Here is a 12,036-nt window from a genome sequence, read left to right on the forward strand (position 1 = left end):
ATCGAGGTTGAGACAACTGGGGTAACTGTGGGTGTACTTCCTGTGGAAATCAAAGGGGGTGATGTCGTCTCAGAAGTGGAACCAGTTGTTTCAACAATCAAGGTGGTGTGAGAAGTGGTTGTTTTGGGACCTTCAGTAGATGTTGATGCAGTCTGAGATGTTGTGGCAGCAGTGCCAGTTGTAGCACACTTATTTTCACAGCATCTGATTCTGATCTCATAATTGAAGCAGTGTGGTGGACTCTGATCTTTGTTTTTGCAAACAAGTCCATTCAGTGGATTACAATCTACAACTTGACCTAATTCTGAAAGAGGAACATCTTCATAACCTGTTGCTCTGCATTCCACGTCATTGACATTTTCACAAATCTTTACTCCATGTTTGACAATGTTCCCAAATGACTCATCATCTTCTCCATCCTCACCCGATTCAGGATAACTGACATCAATCCAGCTAGACCACTCACAAACATTATTACAGTCATATGGTGTAGTGCTAATATATGGCGCTGAAGAAGTCATTGTTGAAGTGGTAGTCTCCACTATTTCAGTGGTCAAGAAAGTAGTTTCTTCTGGAGTTGATGGAGGACTTGTCACCATTTCCGTTGTTGTGCTCTGTGTAACAGTGGAAACTGATGTTGTTTCCACTGTCGGGGATGTAGCGTCTGTTGGCGTGGGGGGTACTGGTGTTGTTTCAGTTGTGGTAGAAGGTATCGAGGTTGAGACAACTGGGGTAACTGTGGGTGTACTTCCTGTGGAAATCAAAGGGGGTGATGTCGTCTCAGAAGTGGAACCAGTTGTTTCAACAATCAAGGTGGTGTGAGAAGTGGTTGTTTTGGGACCTTCAGTAGATGTTGATGCAGTCTGAGATGTTGTGGCAGCAGTGCCAGTTGTAGCACACTTATTTTCACAGCATCTGATTCTGATCTCATAATTGAAGCAGTGTGGTGGACTCTGATCTTTGTTTTTGCAAACAAGTCCATTCAGTGGATTACAATCTACAACTTGACCTAATTCTGAAAGAGGAACATCTTCATAACCTGTTGCTCTGCATTCCACGTCATTGACATTTTCACAAATCTTTACTCCATGTTTGACAATGTTCCCAAATGACTCATCATCTTCTCCATCCTCACCCGATTCAGGATAACTGACATCAATCCAGCTAGACCACTCACAAACATTATTACAGTCATATGGTGTAGTGCTAATATATGGCGCTGAAGAAGTCATTGTTGAAGTGGTAGTCTCCACTATTTCAGTGGTCAAGAAAGTAGTTTCTTCTGGAGTTGATGGAGGACTTGTCACCATTTCGGTTGTTGTGCTCTGTGTAACAGTGGAAACTGATGTTGTTTCCACTGTCGGGGATGTAGCCTCTGTTGGATTGGGGGGTACTGGTGTTGTTTCAGTTGTGGTAGAAGGTATCGAGGTTGAGACAACTGGGGTAACTGTGGGTGTACTTCCTGTGGAAATCAAAGGGGGTGATGTCGTCTCAGAAGTGGAACCAGTTGTTTCAACAATCAAGGTGGTGTGAGAAGTGGTTGTTTTGGGACCTTCAGTAGATGTTGATGCAGTCTGAGATGTTGTGGCAGCAGTGCCAGTTGTAGCACACTTATTTTCACAGCATCTGAGTCTGATCTCATAATTGAAGCAGTGTGGTGGACTCTGATCTTTGTTTTTGCAAACAAGTCCATTCAGTGGATTACAATCTACAACTTGACCTAATTCTGAAAGAGGAACATCTTCATAACCTGTTGCTCTGCATTCCACGTCATTGACATTTTCACAAATCTTTACTCCATGTTTGACAATGTTCCCAAATGACTCATCATCTTCTCCATCCTCACCCGATTCAGGATAACTGACATCAATCCAGCTAGACCACTCACAAACATTATTACAGTCATATGGTGTAGTGCTAATATATGGCGCTGAAGAAGTCATTGTTGAAGTGGTAGTCTCCACTATTTCAGTGGTCAAGAAAGTAGTTTCTTCTGGAGTTGATGGAGGACTTGTCACCATTTCGGTTGTTGTGCTCTGTGTAACAGTGGAAACTGATGTTGTTTCCACTGTCGGGGATGTAGCCTCTGTTGGATTGGGGGGTACTGGTGTTGTTTCAGTTGTGGTAGAAGGTATCGAGGTTGAGACAACTGGGGTAACTGTGGGTGTACTTCCTGTGGAAATCAAAGGGGGTGATGTCGTCTCAGAAGTGGAACCAGTTGTTTCAACAATCAAGGTGGTGTGAGAAGTGGTTGTTTTGGGACCTTCAGTAGATGTTGATGCAGTCTGAGATGTTGTGGCAGCAGTGCCAGTTGTAGCACACTTATTTTCACAGCATCTGATTCTGATCTCATAATTGAAGCAGTGTGGTGGACTCTGATCTTTGTTTTTGCAAACAAGTCCATTCAGTGGATTACAATCTACAACTTGACCTAATTCTGAAAGAGGAACATCTTCATAACCTGTTGCTCTGCATTCCACGTCATTGACATTTTCACAAATCTTTACTCCATGTTTGACAATGTTCCCAAATGACTCATCATCTTCTCCATCCTCACCCGATTCAGGATAACTGACATCAATCCAGCTAGACCACTCACAAACATTATTACAGTCATATGGTGTAGTGCTAATATATGGCGCTGAAGAAGTCATTGTTGAAGTGGTAGTCTCCACTATTTCAGTGGTCAAGAAAGTAGTTTCTTCTGGAGTTGATGGAGGACTTGTCACCATTTTGGTTGTTGTGCTCTGTGTAACAGTGGAAACTGATGTTGTTTCCACTGTCGGGGATGTAGCCTCTGTTGGATTGGGGGGTACTGGTGTTGTTTCAGTTGTGGTAGAAGGTATCGAGGTTGAGACAACTGGGGTAACTGTGGGTGTACTTCCTGTGGAAATCAAAGGGGGTGATGTCGTCTCAGAAGTGGAACCAGTTGTTTCAACAATCAAGGTGGTGTGAGAAGTGGTTGTTTTGGGACCTTCAGTAGATGTTGATGCAGTCTGAGATGTTGTGGCAGCAGTGCCAGTTGTAGCACACTTATTTTCACAGCATCTGAGTCTGATCTCATAATTGAAGCAGTGTGGTGGACTCTGATCTTTGTTTTTGCAAACAAGTCCATTCAGTGGATTACAATCTACAACTTGACCTAATTCTGAAAGAGGAACATCTTCATAACCTGTTGCTCTGCATTCCACGTCATTGACATTTTCACAAATCTTTACTCCATGTTTGACAATGTTCCCAAATGACTCATCATCTTCTCCATCCTCACCCGATTCAGGATAACTGACATCAATCCAGCTAGACCACTCACAAACATTATTACAGTCATATGGTGTAGTGCTAATATATGGCGCTGAAGAAGTCATTGTTGAAGTGGTAGTCTCCACTATTTCAGTGGTCAAGAAAGTAGTTTCTTCTGGAGTTGATGGAGGACTTGTCACCATTTCGGTTGTTGTGCTCTGTGTAACAGTGGAAACTGATGTTGTTTCCACTGTCGGGGATGTAGCCTCTGTTGGATTGGGGGGTACTGGTGTTGTTTCAGTTGTGGTAGAAGGTATCGAGGTTGAGACAACTGGGGTAACTGTGGGTGTACTTCCTGTGGAAATCAAAGGGGGTGATGTCGTCTCAGAAGTGGAACCAGTTGTTTCAACAATCAAGGTGGTGTGAGAAGTGGTTGTTTTGGGACCTTCAGTAGATGTTGATGCAGTCTGAGATGTTGTGGCAGCAGTGCCAGTTGTAGCACACTTATTTTCACAGCATCTGATTCTGATCTCATAATTGAAGCAGTGTGGTGGACTCTGATCTTTGTTTTTGCAAACAAGTCCATTCAGTGGATTACAATCTACAACTTGACCTAATTCTGAAAGAGGAACATCTTCATAACCTGTTGCTCTGCATTCCACATCATTGACATTTTCACAAATCTTTACTCCATGTTTGACAATGTTCCCAAATGACTCATCATCTTCTCCATCCTCACCCGATTCAGGATAACTGACATCAATCCAGCTAGACCACTCACAAACATTATTACAGTCATATGGTGTAGTGCTAATATATGGCGCTGAAGAAGTCATTGTTGAAGTGGTAGTCTCCACTATTTCAGTGGTCAAGAAAGTAGTTTCTTCTGGAGTTGATGGAGGACTTGTCACCATTTCGGTTGTTGTGCTCTGTGTAACAGTGGAAACTGATGTTGTTTCCACTGTCGGGGATGTAGCCTCTGTTGGATTGGGGGGTACTGGTGTTGTTTCAGTTGTGGTAGAAGGTATCGAGGTTGAGACAACTGGGGTAACTGTGGGTGTACTTCCTGTGGAAATCAAAGGGGGTGATGTCGTCTCAGAAGTGGAACCAGTTGTTTCAACAATCAAGGTGGTGTGAGAAGTGGTTGTTTTGGGACCTTCAGTAGATGTTGATGCAGTCTGAGATGTTGTGGCAGCAGTGCCAGTTGTAGCACACTTATTTTCACAGCATCTGATTCTGATCTCATAATTGAAGCAGTGTGGTGGACTCTGATCTTTGTTTTTGCAAACAAGTCCATTCAGTGGATTACAATCTACAACTTGACCTAATTCTGAAAGAGGAACATCTTCATAACCTGTTGCTCTGCATTCCACGTCATTGACATTTTCACAAATCTTTACTCCATGTTTGACAATGTTCCCAAATGACTCATCATCTTCTCCATCCTCACCCGATTCAGGATAACTGACATCAATCCAGCTAGACCACTCACAAACATTATTACAGTCATATGGTGTAGTGCTAATATATGGCGCTGAAGAAGTCATTGTTGAAGTGGTAGTCTCCACTATTTCAGTGGTCAAGAAAGTAGTTTCTTCTGGAGTTGATGGAGGACTTGTCACCATTTCGGTTGTTGTGCTCTGTGTAACAGTGGAAACTGATGTTGTTTCCACTGTCGGGGATGTAGCCTCTGTTGGATTGGGGGGTACTGGTGTTGTTTCAGTTGTGGTAGAAGGTATCGAGGTTGAGACAACTGGGGTAACTGTGGGTGTACTTCCTGTGGAAATCAAAGGGGGTGATGTCGTCTCAGAAGTGGAACCAGTTGTTTCAACAATCAAGGTGGTGTGAGAAGTGGTTGTTTTGGGACCTTCAGTAGATGTTGATGCAGTCTGAGATGTTGTGGCAGCAGTGCCAGTTGTAGCACACTTATTTTCACAGCATCTGATTCTGATCTCATAATTGAAGCAGTGTGGTGGACTCTGATCTTTGTTTTTGCAAACAAGTCCATTCAGTGGATTACAATCTACAACTTGACCTAATTCTGAAAGAGGAACATCTTCATAACCTGTTGCTCTGCATTCCACGTCATTGACATTTTCACAAATCTTTACTCCATGTTTGACAATGTTCCCAAATGACTCATCATCTTCTCCATCCTCACCCGATTCAGGATAACTGACATCAATCCAGCTAGACCACTCACAAACATTATTACAGTCATATGGTGTAGTGCTAATATATGGCGCTGAAGAAGTCATTGTTGAAGTGGTAGTCTCCACTATTTCAGTGGTCAAGAAAGTAGTTTCTTCTGGAGTTGATGGAGGACTTGTCACCATTTCCGTTGTTGTGCTCTGTGTAACAGTGGAAACTGATGTTGTTTCCACTGTCGGGGATGTAGCCTCTGTTGGAGTGGGGGGTACTGGTGTTGTTTCAGTTGTGGTAGAAGGTATCGAGGTTGAGACAACTGGGGTAACTGTGGGTGTACTTCCTGTGGAAATCAAAGGGGGTGATGTCGTCTCAGAAGTGGAACCAGTTGTTTCAACAATCAAGGTGGTGTGAGAAGTGGTTGTTTTGGGACCTTCAGTAGATGTTGATGCAGTCTGAGATGTTGTGGCAGCAGTGCCAGTTGTAGCACACTTATTTTCACAGCATCTGATTCTGATCTCATAATTGAAGCAGTGTGGTGGACTCTGATCTTTGTTTTTGCAAACAAGTCCATTCAGTGGATTACAATCTACAACTTGACCTAATTCTGAAAGAGGAACATCTTCATAACCTGTTGCTCTGCATTCCACGTCATTGACATTTTCACAAATCTTTACTCCATGTTTGACAATGTTCCCAAATGACTCATCATCTTCTCCATCCTCACCCGATTCAGGATAACTGACATCAATCCAGCTAGACCACTCACAAACATTATTACAGTCATATGGTGTAGTGCTAATATATGGCGCTGAAGAAGTCATTGTTGAAGTGGTAGTCTCCACTATTTCAGTGGTCAAGAAAGTAGTTTCTTCTGGAGTTGATGGAGGACTTGTCACCATTTCGGTTGTTGTGCTCTGTGTAACAGTGGAAACTGATGTTGTTTCCACTGTCGGGGATGTAGCCTCTGTTGGATTGGGGGGTACTGGTGTTGTTTCAGTTGTGGTAGAAGGTATCGAGGTTGAGACAACTGGGGTAACTGTGGGTGTACTTCCTGTGGAAATCAAAGGGGGTGATGTCGTCTCAGAAGTGGAACCAGTTGTTTCAACAATCAAGGTGGTGTGAGAAGTGGTTGTTTTGGGACCTTCAGTAGATGTTGATGCAGTCTGAGATGTTGTGGCAGCAGTGCCAGTTGTAGCACACTTATTTTCACAGCATCTGATTCTGATCTCATAATTGAAGCAGTGTGGTGGACTCTGATCTTTGTTTTTGCAAACAAGTCCATTCAGTGGATTACAATCTACAACTTGACCTAATTCTGAAAGAGGAACATCTTCATAACCTGTTGCTCTGCATTCCACGTCATTGACATTTTCACAAATCTTTACTCCATGTTTGACAATGTTCCCAAATGACTCATCATCTTCTCCATCCTCACCCGATTCAGGATAACTGACATCAATCCAGCTAGACCACTCACAAACATTATTACAGTCATATGGTGTAGTGCTAATATATGGCGCTGAAGAAGTCATTGTTGAAGTGGTAGTCTCCACTATTTCAGTGGTCAAGAAAGTAGTTTCTTCTGGAGTTGATGGAGGACTTGTCACCATTTTCGTTGTTGTGGTCATTTCGACAGTGGAAACTGATGTTGTTTCCACTGTCGGGGATGTAGCGTCTGTTGGCGTGGGGGGTACTGGTGTTGTTTCAGTTGTGGTAGAAGGTATCGAGGTTGAGACAACTGGGGTAACTGTGGGTGTACTTCCTGTGGAAATCAAAGGGGGTGATGTCGTCTCAGAAGTGGAACCAGTTGTTTCAACAATTAAGGTGGTGTGAGAAGTGGTTGTTTTGGGACCTTCAGTAGATGTTGATGCAGTCTGAGATGTTGTGGTTTCAACTGTATGGGGACAAAGTCTTCGCTTTAATTGAGGTCAAAGGTGTTGATGTTGGTTTAGCTGTGGTACCATATGTGGTACCATAAATAAACATTTTTGTGAATTCTTTGTTGTACATGCATCCACCACCTATTTTTTGCATATTTATTGTTCCACTTACTATATTGTCTTTTGTCTTGTACTGTCTGCTTTTATATTGAACTACTGTTTCTCATATTTGTTTACGTGACATTGCCAGTATGTTCCCTCCCCCCACCCAGTTTTGGTATATATAGTTATATAATCATTGTTATGATTAGAACAACTATGGAGATATAATGGTATTGTTATCATGAGAACAGCTATGGAGATATGAAGCCATTTCAATGATCAGAAGTGTCTTCAACACCAAACTAGGCAGAAACAGCTGAATGTCTGCCAGAATATCTAGTTTTTCTAACAAAAGTTAGAGCCAATGATACCAATTTCAAAGAAGTCAAACTAGCTACACTGATACACGCATATTATTTCTTTAAAAACAATCGTAATCTCGTTTTTTTTCTTAAAAAAAGATACCTCAGATACACAGTCATCTGTGAAACGGTCCTGTAAACTTACCAGGTGTAGAGAAAGTAAACACTGTTGTTGGTGTGGTTGTCGTGGGTGCCTGTGTTGTGGGGCTGCCTTGGGTTGTGGTCGTACAGGGATACATATCCCTGTCAATGGTCCCATCTGCTCCGCATACTGCCGTGATGCAGCTCCCATCCCCGTCCGTCGTGTTGTAAATGGTGGCACCATAAACATAGATGTTCCCCATGTAAACACAGGTGCATGCTGCAAAAAGCACAGGTGGAATTTTTGTGAACCATGTGGAACATAGAGGCATCGTTACATTAATTCCCAAGCAAATAAAATTATCATTACCGTGTACGTCATAGTGGCAATTTATACTTGGTGATGAACATGTACTTGAAAGAGAAAAAGAAGTTGTAATAGTTAGATGGATTTGAATACTAAATAAGTTGTGATTCTAATACTATTTTTGCTGTTATCTTGTTCACATGGAATCGGATTAAGCATCAATGCATACAAATTTACCATTTCTGACAGTTGACTGTGGAAGGAACGGTTTCTCCATTGTTGTAGTGTCTTCCATCTTTATCGTAGCAGCCACACTGTTCCTTATCCACACACTTCATTGAATCTTCATCAAAATATGGCTGGGCAGGTGGGCATTTGGGATAGCAACCTTAAATGATGGCATTAATCAGGTTATATGTCACAGGTAGGATATATTACAAGTTGCATTAATTTAAATTTGACATTTTTGATGTTTACTCTTGCTGTGAAGTTTTCTGCCTTTTTTGTAGAAAGCCATTTTCCAAAGACTTATTAGATCACATCATACACTCAAATGTTTTTAAAAGTTAGAGATGATAAAATGTTTTTGAATACAGCATAGCCTGACTAGCTATGTAGTTATATACAGATTTTAGTCAATAACGGTGGCTCTAAATCATCACCTTCAAGGGCAGGGATCAGACTGGAGCACGACCCTGAGGGGTTTCTGCATGTCTTCATACAAGGAGCTCCACATGGCTGGTAGTGCCACTCACACTCTCCAGGTGGGTTGTAGAAATCACAAAATAGAGCTGGGAAAGGAAGGATGGCCCAACAATCGTGAGTCTTCAGATCCACCTGCTTATGGGCATTCTGTCATGTTAGGATACTGGGGTATCATAAAGACTTTAGATTTCAATGGTAACTTACGGCAGATTTGTGGACTCCTCCACGCTACGCAGACACCAGCCTCATTGCAAACCTCTGCGTATGAAGCCACAGCAGTGCAGAAACACTCACAATCTCCTCCCGTATCACAAGCACATGAGTCTCTTACACAGGCATCGAAGTATGGAGTAGGATCCACCTTATGAGATAAATGGGTATTATTTCACAAAAAAAACCTTTCCACATTAACAAGTGATGTTCTACATATAGGTTTTTAAATAAAGCTAAGTCTTAGAGTGAAATACATCAGCTTGTAAACTAGATTGAAAATGACAACCTAGACTCTATATCCCAGTGTACAGATCTTGATCGTCTCTTACCTGAGAGTGACAGGCTGTGAATACTGTGCTTTTCAGGAGGCTGCACTGTTTCTGGGCCCAAGACTGCCTATATGGATTGGATGCGCAGGGATCTTTGGTAAAATCTGAATTAGGGCAACTTGGAGAGACTTTCCAGCTGTTTCCAAACTCCAGAGGATCAACAACCACTGCGTTGCTTCTAGTGGTGAAGTCATTGTTTTCGTTACCATCATAATTACCACATACACCACAGACCTGGTCCTGGGAAACAGACATTCATTTACGTAAATTAATTGACCAAACTAGTACTAATAAACTCTTAGCAATCTGGAATATTTAGATTTGAATTAAGTACCGTAATGTTGAGAGGGACATTTTCACATTTTTTCCACAAACCTTAAATGTAGGGCTAAGTTTGATGAACATGCTTGTCTTCTTGTCCCACATAAGAATCAGGCCATTATCGGCTTCAATAACCAGATAAATTCCCATCACACTGATCCGATAGTGCACCTCTTCGCCTGTATCTCTTTGGATAACTTCATAGCTTCCGTCTGTCAGTATGAGCTCATTGCTCTGTAAAGAATCATGTGTTTAGTGATGATAACAATGCAAAGTCATAAAATTTTTTTGAACTAACATCCATCATCCTCACCCCAAGGAAGAGCTTGATAGCTTTAGAGCAGGTGGTACCGGTGGTGCCACATGGGATATTCTCAGTGATGACCCGGAAGGTGCCATTTACATTGTTGCTGCAGTAGTCCTGCAAAAATATATTTCTCTAATTAAAATTCTTGTTTCAAATATGTTAATATTCAAAGCAATATATTTACAATATAACGTAATAAATATGACAAAATAATAGAAATGAAGCAGACCTCCAAATTCTTTCAATCCTATCCTCTGAGACCTACCTGAGTAAGTGTGTATTCACAGTCTCCATTGAAGGTGAACCTTTTCCCATCAAAAGTCACATAATGGCCGTCCCCGTAGATGGCACAGGTGCCATGGCACGCGTTATCTGTACACTGCCATTTTCTATCCTTACAAGTACTGGAATAAAAAGGAGATGGTCTAAATATCTATGATTATATTAATTTACAGTAAACTCCTTGTGATATTAAGTGATAGACTGCACACTAAAAGCATACCAGGTATTGCAGTCAACGTTGACTGTGTCTCCGGGTTGGTATGATTCTCCATTGTGGACACATGGACAGAGTTCCTGCTTTATACAGCCTCCCTTCCCATCAGACACCAGTCCAGATGGGCACACACACCCAGACACGCACTCCGTGCTTATCTGTGTGGGTCCAGTGTAACGATGGACATGGAGGGATAGAAAATAATAAAAGTACTGTTAATAACACACAGGGTCATGAGATTACATTGACATGTGTTATCAATGTAGTGATGAGTATCCAACCAAAAATATGGGTTTTTTTGTAATATTGTGGTTTTATCATTTGTAACTTACACATTCCATGTCCAGTGTCTGGCAGCTCTGCTGGCACTCAGAGCCCTTGGCTCCTGGTCCAGTTTTAGAGCAATCGTAGAAGACCATTGGTTCAGTGCAAGCTGAACAGATAAATATTTGTTAATTTACTTATCAATCTCTTTAAGGAATGTGAGTTCAGAATATTATTGACATTCATACATAATAATTTTTATCGCCCATAACTCAGGAGGTGCGAATGCAAAATAAAATGAAAGCAGCAGAACTTTCTGAGAGGTGACTCACAGGGAACACTGTCCATTTCTCCTATGCAGCTCAGTTTCCCTTGCTTGCATGTGCTGAAACAAATAATGATTTAAGTCAAAATATAGGATAGAAAATGCCATTTTCCAGTGCTGCCCATGGTCATTCTTTGTTTTAATTATATCCAGCCTTAGAAACTGTTAAATAATATCAATCAAAGTATTCTTGAGATCAAAGAGACTTACCACATAATGCCGTCCTTACTAACAACCTCCCCAGGAGGTATGACAGTACTCTTAGTGTAGCAGGGGCAGCTTTCAGGAGGTACACATTTGCCGTCATCATTCATATAGGTTCCGTCAGCACAGGTACAACCATCCACTGCTTCAAAGGTCAGCATGCAGGTGTTATCGGGATTGCTAAAGCAGAGGCAAGTCTGATTGCTGCTCTGTATGCTGTAGGAGTAGACCATGGTGCTGGGGCATTCAGATGAGTATTTTCCTGAGGAGGAGAAAAGTTCTTAGTTTGGAAAGTAAAAAAAATTAGTCACTTGTCAGCTTCCCAGTAAGCTTCCATCCACACCAGTGAAGCACCTACCACACATGGCGTCTCTCCAGCCAGACAGCTGGATGCCCATAGCAGCACAGGCCTGGACGTAGGAGGAGGCTGCAGCACACATGCAGTCCTCGCTCTTCTCGCAGTTACAGCTGTCGTACATGCAGTTCTGCAGGGGAACAGACACTCACTGTGAATTCTTTCTAAAGCAGGGGTTCTCAAAGTCAGGATGCAGACCAAACAGTAAGTTAATGCAAAGCCAACAGATAATGCACCTTATGAATCAATGTGGTTAACGAGAAAAGGCTTATTGTGGTTTGAAGAACAGAAATACAATGTAAATCCACCAAATTTTGCACACAAAATTCATCATAATCTCCCCCCCCCCCCAAAATGACAGAGTTGCAACAATCATCATGCGTTATGCTCCCATTGT

At 42.0% G+C, this 12,036-nt stretch overlaps 1 protein-coding gene across 1 annotated transcript in view; it reads right to left on the bottom strand.

Moving 5' to 3' along the window:
• Nucleotides 1–12,036, bottom strand: part of LOC125706781 (mucin-5B-like) — a 61,893-nt gene that overhangs the window by 10,362 nt on the left and 39,495 nt on the right. Inside the window, exons 17-31 of the mRNA XM_048973602.1 lie at nt 11,643–11,769; nt 11,291–11,546; nt 11,088–11,140; nt 10,824–10,924; nt 10,498–10,649; nt 10,261–10,399; nt 10,002–10,109; nt 9,743–9,922; nt 9,368–9,607; nt 9,030–9,186; nt 8,783–8,911; nt 8,358–8,508; nt 8,184–8,227; nt 7,878–8,093; nt 4,856–7,282 (exon numbers count right to left, since the gene is read on the bottom strand). Coding sequence (XP_048829559.1) covers nt 4,856–7,282; nt 7,878–8,093; nt 8,184–8,227; nt 8,358–8,508; nt 8,783–8,911; nt 9,030–9,186; nt 9,368–9,607; nt 9,743–9,922; nt 10,002–10,109; nt 10,261–10,399; nt 10,498–10,649; nt 10,824–10,924; nt 11,088–11,140; nt 11,291–11,546; nt 11,643–11,769 — 4,480 coding nt within the window. The remainder of the gene's footprint in view (nt 1–4,855; nt 7,283–7,877; nt 8,094–8,183; nt 8,228–8,357; nt 8,509–8,782; nt 8,912–9,029; nt 9,187–9,367; nt 9,608–9,742; nt 9,923–10,001; nt 10,110–10,260; nt 10,400–10,497; nt 10,650–10,823; nt 10,925–11,087; nt 11,141–11,290; nt 11,547–11,642; nt 11,770–12,036) is intronic.

This window comes from Brienomyrus brachyistius, chromosome 13 (assembly GCF_023856365.1).
Source record: "Brienomyrus brachyistius isolate T26 chromosome 13, BBRACH_0.4, whole genome shotgun sequence".
Taxonomy (NCBI): Eukaryota; Metazoa; Chordata; class Actinopteri; order Osteoglossiformes; family Mormyridae; genus Brienomyrus; species Brienomyrus brachyistius.